This window comes from Solea solea, chromosome 8, assembly GCF_958295425.1.
Source record: "Solea solea chromosome 8, fSolSol10.1, whole genome shotgun sequence".
NCBI classification, from domain to species: Eukaryota; Metazoa; Chordata; class Actinopteri; order Pleuronectiformes; family Soleidae; genus Solea; species Solea solea.
Window position 1 is genome coordinate 27775656 of NC_081141.1, and position 22005 is coordinate 27797660.

At 38.2% G+C, this 22005-nt stretch overlaps 1 protein-coding gene across 1 annotated transcript; it reads right to left on the minus strand.

The window, feature by feature from the left end:
* Window positions 1-8058: 8058 nt before the first annotated feature.
* LOC131464048 (serine/threonine-protein phosphatase 2A 55 kDa regulatory subunit B alpha isoform-like) lies at window positions 8059-17312 on the minus strand. Its single transcript, XM_058636301.1, has 10 exons — window positions 16962-17312; window positions 15624-15701; window positions 14047-14144; window positions 13715-13880; window positions 13519-13631; window positions 12825-13002; window positions 12334-12498; window positions 11777-11946; window positions 11219-11310; window positions 8059-10622 (listed from the first exon to the last, which is right to left on the minus strand). Exons 1-10 carry the CDS (start codon window positions 16966-16968, stop codon window positions 10343-10345), a joined length of 1347 nt encoding a protein of 448 aa, XP_058492284.1. The 5' UTR covers window positions 16969-17312; the 3' UTR covers window positions 8059-10342.
* Window positions 17313-22005: the final 4693 nt, after the last annotated feature.

The window sequence follows — 22005 nt, forward strand, 5'->3', positions numbered from 1 at the left end:
AAGAAAGATAACTGCTTGTAGCTAACTAATTAGCGAGCTAGCACGCAAGCTAGCTAGCTAGATAGATAGATAGTCTAACCATCTATACCTAGCTAACTATTTAGCCGAATAGCTAACAAGATAGATAACTGCTTGTAGCTAACTAATTAGCGAGCTAGCAAGCTAGCTAGATAGTTAGATAGATAGACAGATAGATAGATAGATAAATAGATAGATAGATAGATAGATAGATAGATAGATAGATAGATAGATAGATAGTCTAACTATTTATACCTAGTTAACTATTTAGCTGAATAGCTAGCAAGATAGATAGACAGATAATTGTGTCTAGCTTTTTATACCTAGCTAACTATTTAGCCGAATAGCTAGCAAGATAGATAGACAGATAGAGATAGATTGTGTCTAGCTAACTACTTTGCTAGCTAGCTAATTAGCTAGATAGCTAGCAAGCTCGATAGATGGGGTGATTAGTTTTGTATTTTTCCAGAAATATCTGTATTTTCTCATTAATTCAGAAAAACACAGCTATTTCTCAATGTTATTCTAAGTGACTATGCTCCCGTAGAAAGTGGTGATACAAGTGTAGTAGAAAAATGTACATAGTACATTTCGTCGCTATTCAATATATTCTTATTTCCTGGTTGGCATCATGAGGAAACTGGAAGACCACATCCATTTTTCACACAGTATATATGATCTATGTTTAAAACAAGCAGAGCTTTGCTTTTAAATCACTCTTGGTCAGTGGCGGCATTAAGCACCTGACAATATCTCTCCGATAAGAATGTTAATCTTCGCTCCCTAACACCTGCGATGCAGCCCCGCCCGTCCTCCTCCAGCTCTCTTTAGTCCTTATGTCTCTCTTTATGTCCCTCTGACTGGAAACCGTCTCCACGGCCAGGGTCACTGGAGACACTCCAAACCACTGTGGCCGCGTTGTCTCCGTAACACCTCGCGTGTTTGGACAGTTGAGCGATGATGAATGGCTTCACGGTAACAGGTTAGTGAGAATGAATATATTTGGGGCTTCAGAGGTGGAGGAATGTGGTTTAGTGTCAGAGCGGAGGTGCCAAAAGAGAGAGAGAGAGAGAGAGTTGATGTCACATGACACACATTCACACTGAGGTCACATGAGCAAAGGTGGGGCAGACCTGAAGAACTGTGAAAGAGTGAAGGCCGTCACCACTTTGCAACAGGTTGTATCTCGTCGTCTGCCTTCATGATTTCATACTAAAACAGGTGTGTTCAAACAAAGTGAGGCCCGCGGGCCAAATGTGGCACATGCACTTGGGGGCTTGTGGCCCCTAAAGGGTGCATTCATATGGAATTAGATTTGTGTCAATAATTTCAAGAAGCAAATAAAATGTTGATTGAATCATACAAAAATATTGTATTTTATTGTTTGAAAATACACTTTTTCTTTGCACTCACTGATTTGTTCTTTGCGTCATGGTTTTTTGTTTGTGGGCGGGCCTTAGGAAGCTGACTGCTGATTCGCTACTGAATTTTGGAGCGACATAACCACGAGCTTGGAGTCGCTGTTCCTCTGGAACTCGTTCCCCGTCGACATCCGACAAAATAATTATAAGTATCTAACGTTTATAATCTTGACAAACATTAGATATTTACAATTATTTTGTCACAAATCTAATTCCATACATTCACACCAGCTTCTTCTTAATCGAACCCTCGTTTTGTGGGAAGTGACTTTTAACGTTATTTTATTTTTTCCAATCCTAATGCTCAAATTGTATTTTCTGGGTAAAGTTGCCCTTTAATGGACTTTAAATTTATTTTCTGTTGCATTTTCATTAAGGAGACAATGTGTAACTGACGCATGAAGACTCTTTAGTCAGATTAAAGCAGTTGTAAACAGATTAGAGGTGCGTTTAAGAGCTGGAGATGAGAGTCTGACTCTGATACTTCAGTGATAATATACACTGATGGAGATTTTTTAAGGATAGTCCAGTAAAAAGGGGGTTTATTGTTTATTGGCCAGAAAATTAGATTATAAAAGGTGAGTACTGCACCAAAAACACTGTAAATCAGCTGTATTCAAGGTGAGTGAAGAAACAGGATGAGAGAGAGTGGGAGGTAAAAAAGAAAATCAATTTTGACACATTAGAGCGATTAGCTTATTGACACGGCGGGAGATTGATTGACGGCGTGGACGCTGAAGAGAGCTGCGAGTGTAAAACAGCCTCTTCACTGATGAGCTCTCTGTAAAGTGATGCTCCGCTCACAGTCACACGGCCGTCCGTCGTTACTTTACGCCCTCCAGAAACATAAACAAGAGAAGAGGACGCATCCAAGCATCAAATCCCCACAAAACCGCTTACACGAGGATTTAAGGGCCACTTTCAGACACTTTACAGTGGCTGACGACGTTGGTAATTGATCATAAATTAAACGTGTGTCTCTCTTTTTGCGGGAACAATGAAAGACATGTTTAAAGATGAAATTAAATACATAAGAATATGAAATTGTTTCATAATATATTTCAGTAAATGAACAAATCAAAATAATTCCCAAGTAAAACAAGATATTATTATGATTTCCAGTATATCTTGTGTTTATTATAAAGTCTAGTTATTATTTTTCTCTAAGAATTACATATTTCTTTGATATATAGGTTTTTATTTTTATGAAATGTGGATGTTTTGAGGGTTTGACATATTATCAACACTCAAATCAAATGATTTTGACAACTTTATAAAAGTTTGTAAGCCGCTCACTCTCCCACACCAAATCCCATAGAGAAAATCTGTGATTTTAGCTCACACCGACACATGAGCCGCTGGTCTACTGCTGCCCCGTGTGGCCAGTTTGTGTCACTGAGGTAAATCCGTACAAAGATTTTCAGACACCAAAGTCAAAACATAACACATTTATACTTAATGATGGAGGCAGCAGTGGATTAACAACTCCTGTGTGCTGTGGTGTAAAATCACTGATTTTCTCTATGGGATTTGGTGTGGGAGAAAACAAACTTCAGTTTACTTCCAAAAAACTGTATAAAGGTGAGAAAAAGTGGCAAAGTTTGAGCTCAAATTAGTTTTATGCACTTGAAACTATATATTTTTGATAATAAGTATTAACTGATTTCAAATTTAGTTTTATTTTGATCACATTTTGGAGCATATGGTCCAGCCCGACGAGAAAACTGCCTAAGAAAGTGATGAAAAGCTGTTTTTGTGTGTGTTTGGGCGACAGACGCTTTTTCATCACTTCACCGCCCTCATCAATTCACCCGCCTGTCATTCCCGTGAGGCTACATCCACTGTCAGTGTCCTAAACTGGACACCAGCGCACTTTGCAGGATAATTTACAGAAGCTGGCAGACGGGTGCTAATTTAAGAGAGTAGCCTTTTTTTTTTTAACGACGTGAGAAAACGGGTCAATTTACAAAATTGCTCAAATTCCAGCCAGGAGTGATTAAGTCACATTATCCACCAACTTATTTCACTTTATTTAGATGCAAAAGTAGATTCTTTTAAAGACGGGATGAGCATCTATCACGAGTCAAAGCGTGGCTGTGAAGTATCGACAGCGAGAGCATCAGGGAAACAAATGATTCAGACTAAATAGCTCGGAAATGAGCGATTCAATTAAGAAGATGTGTTTTCCTTCTCGTCAGCACAAAGACGCGGGCGACGCAGATGAAAAGTCCATCAAAGTGCGTCTCAAATGTGCAAAGACCGTATTTCACGCTGCTGCTGACGATGACGTCGTCTCCGGCCTCGTTTGGTGTGAAAAGTGTGGATATTTTATGTCTGACAGGTGTTTGTTTTGTTTTCTCCTGTGATGGAGGACAAAGAGGACACTTACTGTCCACTGAGCGACTTTATTATGTTCACAGAGACGAGAGGAATAAATGTCCACTCATTATTTCATCACTCACAGCTTCACACACTGTAAAAAGGGATTTTTATGAAAGTAAAATAAGACTTACTTCCTGGACATTGCTCTATTTTTTCCAGGTTTTGCACGAGAAGAAAAAAAGGCATTTGTTATTAAAATTATTTTAAGTGAACGTTTCTTACATGACACAATGTCTGTGATGAGTGGGTCAGTTTGGTCAGTTATGTCAAATGTTTGGTCATTTTTGTCAAATGTTTGTTAGTTTTGTCAGGTTTTGGTTCATTTTTGCCAATTTATGGTCGGTTTTGTCAATTTTTTTATAATTTTGTAAAGTTTTTGGCCATTTTTGTCCAATTTTGGGTCCCTTTTGTCAATTTATTGGACATTTTTGTCATTTTTTGTCAAATTGTTGGTCTTTTGTCAATTAAAAAGAATTGGCAAGATTGAACATAATTTGAATATTTTAAGATAAATAAGTAAACCAACACATATATAGGAATGTTTTTTCTGGTTTCTGAAAAATCTGAAAATATTAAATCAGATTGAAAATCTACAAATCTCCATACATTCACTATCACACTGTGACGAAGTGACGGCTTCAAATTCACTGTCAATTCATCACGCTCCAACAGGTGTGGACGGCTTTAATAAAGACGGCTGCTAAATCTTAGTGGACATCAAAATATCGCTTGACTCTGCAAACGGGGATTTACGCTTCGAGTCTGCAGCCGACTGTTCACAGAATGTCCCGCGCTCCTCTCCAGGCAGGCGGGATTTACGCGTGGCCCTGCAGGGCTCAGTGCGTCGGTCTCCACCGTGGATTACAGGCTACACAAGTGGTGACGTGTGGGGGGGTGAGCACAGAGAGAGAGGGGCGCGAGACGCTGGTGTTTCAGGTTTCAAGGTTCAGCTGGAATTCTGCAGCTTTCTCCAAGTGAAAATCACCGTCCCAGGGGAAACCTACAGGAAACACCGAGGACGCCGTGTCACCGCGGGGTCGTTAACGCCTTCATGTTTCCTCTCCAATTCCCGCTCTGTCTCGTTGTTTGTCTCTGAGGAGCAATAGAATCAAGCCCAAAGAACTCCACTGACACTTTTACAGGGCCACCATTGTCACACTTAGGTCTGTGCGTTAATCGAACTGAGCTGTTTTGGTTTTTTTACGAGGAACACCAACGCTGAGCGAGTGTGGACAGTTAGACTCTGCAGATGAATGTTTCTGAAAACGTCCTCGCTTTGTGAAAACGTCCTCGTTTTCTGAAAATGTCCTTGCTTTCTGAAAACGTCCTCTTTCTGAAAACTTCCTCACTTTCTGAAAATGTCCTCACTTTCTGAAAACGTCCTCTTTCTGAAAACCTCCTCACTTTCTGAAAATGTCCTCACTTTCTGAAAACGTCCTCTTTCTGAAAACGTCCTCACTTTCTGAAAATGTCCTCACTTTCTGAAAACGTCCTCTTTCTGAAAACTTCCTCACTTTCTGAAAATGTCCTCATTTTCTGAAAACGTCCTTGCTTTCTGAAAACGTCCTCGCTTTCTGAAAATGTCCTTGCTTTCTGAAAACGTCCTCACTTTTGGAAAATGTCAATTCTGTGAACAAATCTTTGAAATCAACGGATTCTAATGATTCAGTCACACTGAAAACAACTGCTTTACAAAGTCACGAGTTTGTGTTGCGTGTAAAACCACGACACGGTAGTTTCACGCAGCAGTGCTATGACAACTCCGCCCACATTGAGGAGGAGCTATGAAGTAATGGCAAACGATGATACCAAATCGAGTAGAGACAAACAACCATGTCTTCAGACCAGGTAGTCGTCTATGATATAGCATTTTACATTATTTTTAAAAATATTATAAACGATAAAAGACAAAGAAAAGACAAAAGAACATATGCCATAAAGTAAAATTTTGGAGTTCTTTTTCTTTTGGTGACACGGACCAGAAAGCAGATGTTCTGTTGTACTAACACAGGTGATGTCGACCAGCTCAGACTTTGACCATTTACCTGCATCATCAAAATAATCTTGGAGACATTATTTGAACATTGAAATCCTCCAATGTGTTGATTTAAAGCCAAATGTGAGTCCATCGATTCGCTTCAACCCGAAAGAGTTATCAAGTTCAGAAATCAGGTTTGAAATTCTTTATTACTTTTTTGTAATCTAAATTGTTCGTTATTTCCATTGGACAAAGACAAAAAAAAGAGCTGTACAGTGAACCATTTCAACAGATCATCATCAAAAACTCTCCGACAATCTTTAATTCAGGAGCCCCTCGAAAAGAAATAAAACAAATAAACAAAATTCACATAAAAAAAAGAAAGAAAAAAAAAAGTGCATTTTTTGTATAAACTCCTGTGATACATTTAGTTTTATAACGCTGCTGCTGCTGCTGCTTTACAACCTCAAACTCCAATTTTAGGCAGGTTCCTTGATCACATGATCACTACAACTGCACGTATGCTTTTATTCACGTTTAAAAATCACGACAGAAACCCTGAATGTGTAAAAAGTGTATCGACTACGACGCTCTTCTACCTTTGACGCCAGGCAGTTTTTCCTGAGAAGCTGCCGTTTCCTCCAAGGTCACGAGGTTTTTGCTCACAGAGCAGCGAGAGAGAGACTTTTTATTCCCCTGAGCAGTTTCTTGCTGGAAAGTTCCAAGAAACATACTTTATGATTATCTTATTTCTTGTTTTAAATCCTATAAGAAAGGCAACGGGGGTTCTTTTAAACGTCTTTATGGTGAATACTGTAGCCTTAATCATTTGTTTGTTTATTGTTTTCTAATGAAGGTCTGACGACCACGTTCCACCGTGTCTGCAGCTCTCATCTAGTAATCTTTCTATATTAATAATTTCTCACAACCTCAGGATGTTTCTAGGACAATTTCTCAACAGTGGATGACTAAATTCTTCCTTTTTGAAAGACTGAAGGGACAACATTGATCTGTATTATGCTTGACGGTGGAATGGTACAAAAGGTGCCATGTATATATATGTATGTATATATATATATATATATATATATATATATACATACATATAGGTTTAAAACATATTATACATATGTGACATGAGGCAAATCATTTGGGGAAAAACCCTCGACCTGCATGACCTCTCATCAGATCGTTAAGAAAATCTGCAAAAAAAAAGGTTTCAAAAAAGAAAGAAAGAAGTAAAATTAGCTGCGTAGATGATGTAAACCTGAGAAACGGAGGCTGCATCCACACTACGCCACTCTAACCGTTTATAAATGTGTATATTCCGCTCCAGATAAGTGTGCTGCCGGACCCCAAAATTGAGTTTCTGTTTGAAAAGTGTGTTGCTGCAGTTTAGTGTGGACGTGGAAAAAACAAAAGACCTTTAAGGTCTGTTACGTTGGTCACGATGTCCATTGAATATGTAAGAATATGTCGTAGAAGTCGGAAACAAAAATAAAACATGACTCCCTGTCAGGAGGTCGTGCGGTGTCCCCAGTCTGTCCTCCAACGATGGACACAACATATAAAACAACTTCCAGTTTTCATCACTCTTGTTCCTCACTTTCTAAAACTAAGTCGCACATCGTTCCAGTTCTTGTTTACAAAAAGAATGCATAAATTGTGATCCCAATACGTCCACGTTACCCCGGGTATTTTTCATTAGTAGAACTTTCTGAAACTAGGTCAACAACTAGAGGATGTCGACCAATATGGGTTTTTACCAGACCGATTGAAATCAGGATCGCAGATGTCTTAAAAAATATGAATCAGCGAATTACGATCATTAAAAAATGAGTGCGTATTAACACACAAAATGCTCGACTGGACGCAGATATGTGCATTTTCCTGATTTAAAAAGAAAACGTATGGATGCAGCCAGAGAGAGAAAGATACTCAACAACGGGAGCTTAACACCACATATGGAGACGGGTGATTACTTTGGATTTGGTAATTCAGTTGTTTATGGCAGAGGTGACAAATAAACGTGATCCAGTGGACCAGTGTGCTTCATGATCTCATCTCATGGCTTTAAAAAAAAAAACAGATTTGACTTATTCTCCATATTCAGTACAGTCATTAATCATCAGCAAACCAAGTGCTTTTTACAAACTCTCCTTTTTAAATAAGCAATAGTTTGTTTGGCCCTGCATCACAGGGGAGAGACAATAATTCTAAATCAGTAACTCCGTCTAGTCAATAATACACTTGACTAGCTTTAGAGAGAATCTGAACAGTTTAATGTTGATTAAAGAATTTCTAACCCTGTTTAGGCCCCGACGTGGACCTACACTTTCACAGCAAGCAAAAATAATTATTCACTAACAAATCCAAATGGCACAAGAGAAGCAGAACACTGAGACTCAGAATCTAACTCTGATCTAATCAGTTACAGTCAGTCAAATTTAAAACTGTTCTAGTACGAGTGACGAACCTGAAAATACTTTTCTTTGGACGTCCCGAGTCAGACACGACACCATTTCCTTTGGTGGGACGTCACAAAAACACCAGCCAGAGCAACAAAATAAAATAAAATAAAATAAAATAAAATAAAAAATTCCCCCACAGTCGTAATTACAAAGAAAGGTCACCTGACCCTCAAGTGACCTCCCCTCAGTCTGACATCGACGGCTAAAGAAGCGACAGTGATCAGACTGTAAATCCTATTGCTTTCATTTATACAAAAATAAATCAGCTATAGTGGTTATTCTTATTTCTTTTCTTCTTTTTTTTCCAAGTATGGTACAAAATATCATTTAAAAAACAAACAAAACAAAAACAAACTAGATTCAGGTAAAAGGTAAAGCAAGAAATTAATGTCACGCGCTTCCACGTTTATCAGCTTTTTCTGTCCTGAGCTTAAACGATGGTCCGCGCGTGTGCGATAACGTCCGTGTCTGACCGTCGACGCCTCGACAACAAATGTTAACTTTAAAGTCACTTTGGCATGATGAGCCCACATTCAACTCCCTCTTATCAACTCGCCCACTGACTGGACATTACTGTATACACACACACACACACACACACACACACACACACTCCTGATGACATTATTAGTGGTTTCATTACAGTTTCACCTCAAGATAGGAAGTGATTTTTTATTTAAATTTAAGTTTTGGTGACGCTACCGAGACCAGGGTTGGTCTGAAAACCTGATTCTGATAAGGACACCGATTACAGCGCTCGAGTAAATAAAAACAAATGCATTTTAAAAAGGTCCAGTGTGTAAAATCTAGGGCAGAAATTAAATATTTATATAATATATAATAAATGATGATTTTGTCTGCATTTGTCCCACGAAGAAGAAAAGCTAACCTGTAGATAGGATAGAACAAATTGTTACCTTTACTGCGCTAACCGTGCAGTACAGCAAATGTTGTGACGGTAGTCTTGACATAACAGGACATAAACATCACCTAAGGTGCAGTGCGGAAAAATGCCAGTGGGTGGCAGCAGAGGCTAGTTGGCGCGAGGGCTGAAACAATTACTAGATTATTAATCGATTACTAAATTAATCGTCAACTATTTTGACAATTGATTAATCGGTTTGAAATAAAATGAGTTAAATGTGAATATTTTAACTGTTGAAAAATGCTAATCTGTGTTCCCCAAAGCTTTGTTCTCAAAAAAAAATCAGAGAACTCTGAGAATAGTTGACGATTAATTTAGTAAACAATTTATAACACAATCGCTGCCGCCCCAGTTGACACAAAGCAGTGCAAATCTGCTTTAACTGCTCTAGCAGTTAAGGTAAATAAAACCGTCATTGTCATAAATTCTCTGTAGGACATGGTCTATGCAAAACTAAGCTCTTAATTCTTACACGCCGGACCTTTTAACAGTTGTGTTACACTCTTAATTGTTATGAAACATGGATGTTACTATTAAACAGGACAAAGTGAATTATTTGCTGCATTAAAAAAGGCAGATTCTATGAACACACATAGACGGTGACACGGCAGTGGTCGCAGTTACTGTGGCATATGCATATGATTTGTTTTTAACTGAGCGAAAACCTGGTAAAAACACTTGAACATTCCTTTAAACAGCATCATTTTACTGTGTATATTTCGGTGGTGAACTTGGCAACTTGACAAACACTTGGGGCAGATGTGGAGTGTTAGTGGTGCGACACAAAGACATAAACAACAGAGAGAATTTGTAATTCAAAATAATAAAACTACAAAAACAAATCAATAATTGCTAGCTGTGACATAAAACAAAAAAATCAATCATGTCACAATGGCACACAATTTTCCCTTTAATTTGGGATGTAGTGGAGTTGCAAACACTGACTCTGAATGGAGTGAGTCGAGAAAAATATCCTTAATCTGGCCTCAGATTAACAAACCCTAGTCTTTCTAATACACATGGAGCGTGGACGTGGATCTGTGGATTTAAGCCAAAGACGGACAGACGTTGTTTGTTAAGTGTGTGTGTCGGAGCAGTGGGGCTGAAGCAGAAAACGGATCCGAGCGGCTCGACGAGAACAACAGCGCTAGTCGAGTTTGTCCTGGAATATGTACAGGTTGTTGGTGGTGGCCACCGCAATGATGTTGTCCAGAGGATGCCAGGCAGTGTGGAGGATCTTCTTGTTAAAGTCAAGACTGTCCACACTGATCTCATCCTTCTTACGCTTCCCACCCGTGCTTACTTTGCGAGGCTTCAGGACGGACTGCGGCTTGCAGTTCTCTCGCGACGCCTCCAGGGTGACGTCCTGCCGGTAGTCCCTGTCGAACATCCTGAAGAAGTTGTTGTAGGAGCCCGTCATCACGACGCTGCAGGGACACGAGGATGGCAGATTATAATCATGGAAGAAAATCTGAACTAACGTTGTGATTAGTTTCACGTTAAGTTTTGTTTAATTCCTGGACGCAGACACATTTACATGCACAGTTTAATCCAGCTATGGCCTTAGTCAGACTAAGACAGGCAATCGGACCACTTGCTGACATGACATACACAATGTTATGTGAGTATATAGTAATTAAACAACGATAAACGAGAATATACACATGATTATATGAGTATATAGTGATTAAACAAGGTTTAAATGAGAATATATACAAGGTTATATGATTATATGGTAATTAAACAAGGATAAACAAGAATATACACATGGTTATACGAGTATATAGTGATTAAACAAGGTTTAAATGAGAATATATACAAGATTATATGATTATATGGTAATTAAACAAGGATAAACGAGAATATACACATGAATATATGAGTATATAGTGATTAAACAAGGTTTAAATGAGAATATGTATGTACTAATGTACTAATTATTGTCTTAGTCCGACTAACATTGGACTAGAAGAAACACAAACCATTCTTTTGTGGAGTGGAAAAAACAAACATATTTGCTCACCTGTCATTCCCGTTCCAACAGCACTCAAACTTGTCAAAGATGCAATCGTTCTCGTACAGTGAACACAATTTATTCCTGAGATATTCGTGCACCTGTTTATAATGTAGACAGTAATAATAGGAGATTAAAATTAACATGGAAGAGAGCCAGAACTACGGTGTCTAGTAGTGCTAAACAACATATATATATGTATATATATAAAATTACATTTTTACAAAACAAATTTAGAAGATGTAATACACTTTAACAAATGCTGAGACAAATTTACATATTAGAAAACAAATTTAAAAGTCTTTTGATCCATTCCCTTTGCGTCAGGACTGAGACTTTTGTAAATGTGTTTCAGGATTTGTGAAAAATAAGTTTCACAGTTTGTAAATTTGTTTGCTAAAATGTAAATATGGTTAAACACTTATTTATAATACTGTTTTGCACCATAAATAATGACTGCACAGTAAAACACCCCCATCTTGTGGACAAAAAAGGTAAAAACTACAGCAGACTACCAAGTCTGCAGGGGGAATGAAATGAGATGAGATGTCATCAACAGTTACAGACCTGATACGTCTCGACTGGTCGCGTCTCCATGTTGATATCCCAGATTTTGACGGTCAGGTAGTCGCGGGTCATCACGTAGCGTCCGCTGTGACTGAACTTTACATCGGAGATGGACGAGATGATCTCAGAGAAGAACGAGCGACTGTTTGGATCCTCTGGCTCTTCGAAGACTTCAAAAAAAACAAAAAAACATTTAATTTAGTAAAACTCTTGTAGCTTCAGTCCCGCATTTTTCCCTAACTTTTCAGCTATTTAAAAGTGAATATGTTCTGGTTTCTTTGCATCATAGGACAAAGAAATCATTAAAATAGGAACAATTTTGGTTTGTGAAACCCAGATCGACACTTTATGGACAAAACAACTAATAAAATAAATCAACAGATTATGAAAATAACTGTAATTTGCAGCCAATTAATGCCTCAACTCAAAGATTTTCCCTTAATTTTATTCTACACTAGTTTAATTGTCTATTGTTCAGTCTCCACTGGAACAGACACACCCCAGCATACAACAACAGCGCCCCCAGCAGGCACACAGCATTAACGAAACTGGCTTACTTTTGCTGTATTTGTCGCACAGCGCCGATGCCCTCATGTCACACAGGCGGATGGTGCCTTTGCTGCTGCTGTAGACAAAGGTGTTGCACTGGTTTGGGTGAAACTCTGCTGCCGTGATCACCTCGGTCAACTCCTCCATGTTGGTTGGTTTAATGTCGACAATATCTGAAGACGTGAGGTCAAGGAGGTTCAACAGGAGTACACCACAAAATGGAAAAAAGAGAAACTACCAAAATATACTGGATTTACTGCCATGTTTTGGTGGTCAATACGGAGAAAAAGGTGAAAAACTCATTTAAATCACAGCACGTGAGCGTAAAGTCACTGTGTGCACAAGCCTCACTTTGGGGACATGTGGTGGTATGATGTTTAATTACAAATAAAATGTCCAATAATCAAATGACATGGGTCTTACCCACGTTTCTTCCACAAGCAGGATTATTGAAGCCTACGGGACTCAACGTGAGGAGTTACATCAACAAAAAGGATACTAAAGCTGCGATCAGTGATCTCCAGGTGCCACAGGTTGATCCGCAGGTCGTCTGCAGACAGGTACGTCTCATGGTCACTGTTGACCGAGATCGAGTTGACGTGGTAAGTGTGTGCGTTCGCAAACACTCGCCTGGGGCTGGCCTCAACCATCAAGTCCATGGGCCTGAATACTGGAACCTGAGGGAGAGAGGAGAGCACGGGTGAGGACCATTTCAGGAAAGAATATGTGCATGTGTGTGTGACAGAAACAAAGGGTTTGGATTCATGGCGCTTTTCCATTCCCTTCCATACAGCTCAAGCACAGCTCGACTCAACTTGTTTTTTGCTTTTCCAACAGTGATAGTACCTGCTCTGATGAGGTTCCAAGCGAGCTGAGCCGAGACTAAAATGACTGCCGGCCACTGTTCGGCCAACAATGCCGAACTGTAGATCAGTTAAAAAGACTTTCATGTCGGAAAATGTTCTCAGTTTATGAAAATATCCTGTAGATCAATTAAAAAGACTTAAAAATTCCTGAAAACATGCGTCAGGGAGGTGCTTGAACTGTATAATGGAAAAGCACCATTAGCTCAACAGGTTCATCTGGTAATTTAAAGCACAACTAAACACTTATGAAGGGGTTTTACAGAGGGGGTCAGTATTGGAAAGGCAGTCTACACATGGCGTGTGCACATGGTTTTATTCAGTACACACCCGTAGTGTTGTGACATTGCTGGGATCTCTGTATCTTCCGTCCTCTTCCTTCAGGTTGTAGCCCTCCGGTCTCTTGTCGCGCTCGCTAATTTTCCACAGCTTGATGGTTTTGTCTAACAAACGAGAAATAGCATAAAAGACCTCAGTAACATTATTATTGCCCGTAAATTTCAGTTACTAGTCAAGGTTCACTCACCATTCGTAGATAAAAGGAAATGCGCTGCATTTTTCTGAGGCAGCCATCGGATCTTGTTGATCTTCTCCTCGATTTCAAGGCTTTTCAGGTAGTCGAACTCGGGCTCGTGGCTCTGGAAGGTGCTGTAAACGTTGTACTCGCCTCGACACTGTGGCTGATTCTTACTCTAAAACAATAACAATCAGCAAAAGGAGTTGAAGGTTCAAGTATTAATGCATTGAGAATCAGCATTTCACTACCTGTATGGTCAAGGGACACAATTTTTTGTCTTTTTGCAAATGGTATTTTCTGCTAAAACTCCAACATAATCAGATTAGAGACAAAAACCTTACCTCTGGCTCTTGTTGAAAGATGACAACACGACCACCCTTGTCCCCGGTTGCCAGCAACTCCCCAGAATGGTTGAATTCAACCGTTGATATGATGTCGGCTGTCAAATAAAAGGTGCATTTATTTTAATTTGACAGAAATTGAAGATAAAATTATGACCTTGAATGATAACAGATATGCATATGCATTTACAGTAAAAAAGAAAAAAATATTTATTCAATAAATCAACCAAATTCTGGAACGCTTAACCATAAACAGTCAATGTCTAACCTTTAATTTACCCCTCAACTTAACCAGTTCCTCAGAAATCATGTTCTGTCTCATTAGGAGCAGCTTTTGGTTTCCATGGGGACTACTGGTCTGACAAGATCAGTGTTTATAAACAGAAAATGTCCTTTGGAGGTAACAAACACAAGAAGATACCATACCTACACTTCAGTAGAGATCCACTGTGGTGGATCTCTCAAAGACAATCATTCCCATCAAACCCTACAACATAACAATCAATCCCTGTTTACAGTCGAGCACTATTATTATGAGCTGGTGAGATCCTAACTATAGACGACAGCGTTGTACAGAGAGAGCTTGGTACGACCAGACTCCACACACACACACACACGCACGCTCTCAGAAAAAAACAAAAAACGACAGACGAGTGGAGATGATCATTTCAGCAAGAGTAGAATTTTAAAACACACTATTTCTGTAAGTGTTTTTCAGCCTATCCACAGGCTAGTATGTATGCTATTGACACAAGGGGAGGCCTCTCTCTCTCTCTCTCTCTCTCTCTCTCTCTCTCTCTCTCTCTCTCTCTCTCTCTCTCTCGCTCTCTCTCTCTCTCTCTCTCTCGCTCTCTCTCTCTCTCGCTCTCTCTCTCTCTCTCTCAGGGAAAGCTTACTGTAAATAACCTTGCAATCCTTTACACACAACTAAGTCATCATGTAGTGTAAACATTGCTATATAGGTCATTTGTGAAATTGCTTATTGAAGGCTACGATCCAGTACGGCTCTAGGTGTTCATATGGAGATCAAAATAGTCTTATATACACATCATGGGACATACTATTTGCAAATTATGAGCATAATAACACTTGCAAATTTAATTATGAGTAATGCATGATGGTTGATGCTCATCACATGGCTTAAATACTACATGTATACTGATTTAATGGTTGAAATCTGATTTTTTTTTGCCACCTGTTGGCCTAGCATGCTTAGCATTCCAGTGGATTATTGCATTTCTACGATACCTATTATACTAATTTGAGTAGGAAAATTACTCATTTCCAACTTCTATTTATGCATGTTCTTAAAACAAGCACAAATAAATCTTCTGCATGTTTGTTTGCGGACCTCAAATACAAATCTGTGGGTCCCGACCCAGCCTTTGGAAATGACCTAAGCCTTAGTGTATCAGATTATGGACAGTGTTTTGAGATCCATATCATATTGACCTCTCACCAGAGTTCACCCAACTCTACTACAAACACAAATTGGAGGATTAGCATAAGTCAGCTGACTGGTGAGCAGGATGTTATCCACACACAGGTGTTCAGTGACCACAGCATGGACGACTCACGTTCTGCTACGTCGTCGTCTATGGCTCCTTTGACTTGGGAGAAGCACCACTGAACATCACTGTTCCCACCGACGGCCCCTGGACAAAACAAAGACACAGCATTTTCAATACAACCAAAGCAAAAAAAGGACAACTTCATATGTTTATAAAATCCTTTATGTACTTAAAAAAATGAAATATAGGATATAAATAACAGAAACTGTGGCTGGTGTTTCTGTGGCATAATTAAGTCAAAATCATCGGACTACACTGTCATGCAGTGAGTGTTGTCCACCGAGTCTAACAGGAAGTTAGAGAATATTAAGTTTTGTTCTTGCTTTCAGAATTTAAAACAACCAAAACACTCAATATCTTTTTATTTCTTGACATGTAGAGGATTGTTTTATTCCTCGTATTATGGTGTTTATTTATCAGTTTAACTTGCTTGAATGGCTCAACTTCATAATTGCATTTTATTATGAGAGGTTATCATAACTGAAGCCTGTTTTTTTTGCTCGATATTCCATTTTAAAACCAATATCCACCGATAACATTGTGCTTATAATATCTTGCATTACTACACTAGATGATTTCATAAATACTCGTTATTTCGAAATATTGTGATAATATCCTATCTAGACATGGGGCGATTTCAAAAGTATACGTCACGATTATCCTGAAACAAAAATAATTGTGATTTCCAATATTATTGCAATGAGGTGCAGCCTTCTATGTATGAATGAATGAATGAATGAATGAATGAATGGATAACAAGTTGTGGGGAAAGATGTTGCTCCCCATAGGCACAGTAATAAATATGCTGGAGAGTTAAGACGTTTGACACGAAAATAGAAATTCACCGTGATTAACCTGTGAGTGCTTTTAATCCCAATAAGCAATAATATCGTATACTGCCCCATCACTCATCGTATCACAACTCGAATATCTCAATAATAGCGTTTTGTGGCATCTGTGACGATTCCCAACCCTCTGCATCGTAGTTTGGCAAACTGGGGCCCCCCAAACAGCATCTTGCATATGTCCCCCACAAAGCTAGAAACGGCCCTGCAGCTAACTGAGCAAAAAACACCTTTAAATCTAGCATAGTAACAACATGGCAGTGTATATCTTCTTGCTAATAATTGCTGATAAGATTAATCAGTCGGTTTTAATATTTAACGCATTATTGTGTTTGTAAAAACTCTCTTTCACGCTGTCAAACATACACTCCTAGCATCTCGGAGCTAACTTTAGCCTGGAGACTCAGACAGCCCCATCTGTGCAGGAGAAACTTTACTGAACAATAATAATAATAACAATAATAACAATAAAAACCTCACAAATACTCTGCAGCTTTACCTGCCATGGTGAGCTGCTCACACTGAGCGGGTCTCAGTGGCTCCGGCCCTGGACTGGAGCTGGAGTCTGACCCGGGTCGGCTGGGTGGTTCTGACCGAAGTGCAGTGGAGGAATGAGGCGGCGGAGAGCTGCTCGTGAAGTCCGAAGACCCGCGCAAGTTCCGGCTCCGGGTAATTCGGGCAGTTCCGAGACAATTTTAATCAAAATCCAAGTGAACAACAAGCCCGAGAAGTGTCTTTTTTAGACTTTGAACTCCACTTTGAGATTTCCCTCGCCTCTGCTGTCGCCTCTCCCCAGTACTACACTTTCAAAATGGCGCACTCAAGGCGGCGTTCAGGAGGTTTCAAAGTGACAGAGCGGTGCGGGCGGGAAACGTGACATTTCCTCAACTAAACAGTGGATCATTTGACCCTTCTTCGCGTCCAGGAAAACAACTAGGTGATGCGGATTAAAATTCGTTTCACTTTTCATAAAAAGTATTCAAGACTTCATTAGAACAGCCTTGTAATTCCTCAAACCCCGCCCGTGCGCGTGGTTCCAGTGAGGGAATCAAACGCACCCACGCACGCAGTGAGAATTCAGTGACGTCAAAACGGGAAACTACATTTTATTTAGGGATTAATTTACAAAATTAGATTCAACCTACATAAGTTATGTTTTAAATGTATATAAAATATAACTTGTCTTTATATGAGAGCAGAACAGAGTGACAAGCAGACGATATCAATCTTTTTTTAGTAATTCTATGTATTTGTCCATTTATTTATGTATTTGTGTATTTATATTTACGTATGTATATTTATGTATAGTTTATTAGAATTAAAAAAAAAACAATTTTATTTATTAATTTTGTTTTGTTTTTGTTACTGTTATTTGTTACTTTCCTAATTGTTTTTCCTTTCAATTAGATTAGAAAAAAATCATTAATCCCACTAAAAATGTCATGTATCTGGCATTAAAGCTTGAAATTGTCAATCGAGAACATGGAAAATAAAGTTAAATAGAAGTCAGAACTGACAGAAGTGAAGTCACTTCTGAGTTGACTGGTTCCAGTGAAAATCCTTGAAAGTTTGAATGTTTTTGCATAAGAAAGACAGACAGACGACTTTATTAATCCCTTTGGGAGGTTCCCTCTGGGAAATTAACAGCTCCAGCATCCACACACAGCACTGTTAAAAATAGAGAATAGAATAAAATAAGATAAGAATAAAAATATAAAAATAAAAATGAAAGTGACCCATGCTATATATATATGTATGTATACCTACAAACACACAACACATGTATATGTATATATATATATATACATATACATACACATACACATATACATATATATGCATACATACATATACACAAAGATACATATATACACATACATACATACATATACACATACACACACACATATATATATATATATATATGGTTTTATTGCACATGTTATTGTTGTGGTTGTTGTTTGTTTAGTTCGTACTGTTTGTTTTGTTTGCCCCCTATAGAAAGAGGTTAAGTTGATATTTTGGTGAACGTCTCCCTTATTTGTTACATCACCTATTGTTTCATGCACATGTGTGAGGTGTTGAAAGTGTGAAATGGTGGACAAACATTTTGTATATACTCATGTGTTGACCTTGTTGTTCAAAAAAGATGCGCTTCCCTCTTGAGTCTGATAAAGTAAACAATAAAGTCCTTTTTATCCACATAATACTCTTTATGTTTGCGACACGTTTCACAGCAGTTCAGTAAATATCAGTTTCTAGCCCTCATGAAACCTTAGGGTAATTTTTACTTTTTCCATATATATCTTCTTGATAGTTTTGGCTGTATTAATGCATATGAAGTGAAATGCTTGTGTTTCTTATGATATAACATGCTGTGTAAAAAAATAGTAACACTCAGCACCTTAAGGACATAAAATGTACCAACTGAAAAAAGCCTGTATTCCATGTTATTATACTTTCATTGGCCTCAAACTTTGGCCTCAAACTATTTTTTTTACTATTCAACTTAATTTTGACCCATTTTCTTCTTCTAGGCATGACCTATTAATCCTGCAGGTGGCAGTGTTTTATAATAAATAGCCAGTGGAAGCAGAAACATACAGTATACTGAAAATAATGTGCTGTTTTTTTTTAAATATACATTTTGTGTTTAATAGCAGTTAATATGAGTAATTAATAGAGTTAATTTTGTAAAGGTTGCATGAGGGCTAGATGACACATTTCAACACATTTTCAACAAACACAAACAGGTGCAAAATGGCAAATTTAAAATAAGTTTCTCTGTAGAGTTTCTCCGTCTTTTGTCTCTGCATCACCTTGTTTATATGATTATAAAGACAGAAAAAAGCAGAAATCACAGAACCAAACAAATGCGGCCACTTGAGCTGTGAGACGTTGATACTTTATATATTGACCGGCACAGACCACGAGTCCCTGGAAGGATCTGGCTGATCATTAATGAGCTCTTCAGTGTCACAACTGTTCCTCTGTTTGCTTTCACTTCCCCACCATAAAATACGTGGTCCATCTGGCGAGCAGCAGAGCCCCAAACAGCACTGTGTAGCTGAACAGGACAAACTTGAGGACTTCCTTGAATGTTCGCAGGAAGCGGATGAACAGAGGATCCACGTCTAGATTCTCCCGCAGAGTTTTCTCTCTGTGACCTGCAGGTTCAGTCATGTGACCCATGTTCTTACCTCCACCCATTTCTGCAAACACACATGTGAATATAACATGTAAATTAAATCGGTAACACCATAGATTAGATTAGATTAGATTAGGTTCGGTAAAATTGGATTACATTAGATTGGGTTAAACTGAATAAGATTATGTTGGGTTGATTTAAATTATGTTAGATTACATTGGGTTAGGTTAGGTTAGATTGGGTTAGATTAAATTAGGTTTTGGTATATTAGATTAGGTTAGATAATATAAGGTTAGGTCAGATTGGGTTACGTTATGTAGGTTTAGATGGTTATGGTTAGTTTAGGTTAAATTAGATTAGATTAGGATAGGTTATGTTGGATTGGGTTGGGTAACATTAGGTTAGGTTCTGTTGAGTTAGGTTAGGATAGCTTGTGTAAAGTTGGACTTGTTAGGTTAAAATAGGTTAGGTAAGGTAAGGTTAGATTAAATTGGATTAGGTTAGGTTAATTTGAATTGCAGAAATTAGTCTTTGCCTTAATGCAGGTTGATCTTATATTAACAGTGTTAGGCAACGACACCACTACTACACACATTAATACATTTATATAACACTAAATATGATCACTTTACCCATCACAAAAAAGTAATAATGCTATGATTTCTAAGCAAAGTAACCCTTAGTTACTGGGTTACTAAATCATTTTTTTGTCCTTTAGAGGCCACCACCTCATGATGATGTGTACATGCAGCAAGTCACAGCAGAACGAACGTGCAGAAAACCAATATAAAACACGATATATGGCCTTTCATTGCCTTCATATACAAACAAGGCAAGTGAAAAAGCTTAAAATTAGCTTAAAAATCAATTTACATCAATTATTTTTGTGCAAAAGCAACAATGTTTTTTAGACAATTTTTTATTTAGCGTTTATTCCTATTTGATGTGCAAATTGATTTATTTGTGGCCTTGTAGGAGCCAAAGTGCCTGCATTTCCACGAGACCACTATTAATAATTTATCTACAGTAACTGCAGTAAATGGACTCGGTATTGATCTGCTTATGTTTGTGTTCCTAGTCCAACAATAAAAAATTGCACAACAGCTTCAGCATTTACTTTTTTATCATCAGATCATTTTCAGAGAAACTTGCAGCAAATATAAAGCTGCAAGAAAAGGCCAGAAAATAATTCCAAATCTGTCTATATCGATAATTATCGTGATAAAATGACAGAATATTAAAGATTATGTGTTGCTCTTGGGTGGAAGTTGAAGATGATCATTTCAAATTCATAATTAAAGCTCAATTTCCCTTGATTTCAGTAATCTGAGCCAAAATATTAAAAAGAAATGACGTGTTTGCACGGAGCATAAACAATATATCGATATATATATATTAAACCTTAAATTATTGATATTAGAGGTTTTTTTCTCCTTAATCTATATTTTAGCATGTTTTACTCTTGACTATTTCATATAATCTATTTCAATCCCTATTTTATGTGCTTTTTAAACATTTATTCACTGCACATCTTTTAATCTCACATACAGAATTTAATTCTTATCATTTTCACACTTCATTTATTGCGTTTTTATGATTAATATTTAAGTTGTTTGTTCATGTCACCAAAGCTCTCTACACCTGATGTTTCATCAGTTGGGTTATTTTTTTTAAATCTATGCTCAATTCTGGCCTTAATGTCTTAATTGTATGTGTGTATTGTTACATGTAATTTGTATAAAAAGTGATGTACAAATAAATATTGATTAATTTATATACTGTATATATTATTGTTGAATTATCAATCAATTATTGTTTTTCCTCCAAAATAGTCAAAAGCTAAATGAAAATATGAAGCATGTCAAAGAAGCCAGAATAAATAATCTGTTCTTGAAAACGTGGATTTAAAGTAAACTGCGAGTGAAAAGTGAGATGAAAGCAGGTCGTACCTTGGATTTTTCGTGGAGCAGGAGCTGAGGAGATAAAGTGAGCTCCAGTGTTTCCAGCCCTCGCGTCCAGGTCGCTGTGTCGCTGCCTTTCAGCGTCTCCAGCCCTGATGAGGAGGAGGAGGAGCCAAGAGCAATGACACAATGATCACAAGGATTTGAATCTCCTGGGATCGACCTAATGGGAGTTTTAAGTCCTCGGCGCACACCTGCTGCTCTGCTCACAACACAACAAGAACAAGAAGAAACTCTGTCCACTGGATCATTTTCTACCATCAAAAACCACATTTAACACAATTAAAGCCCAAGTCAAAGTGAAGGAAATCAGCATAGATTTACCCCGAGCAGAGTTCGCCCAAAAATATCAGAGTGGTTCCTGTCAGCAGGTCGGTATCGACTGAGAGAGAGAGAGAGATCAAACGTCCTCGCGCCGGCTCAGTTATCCTCCA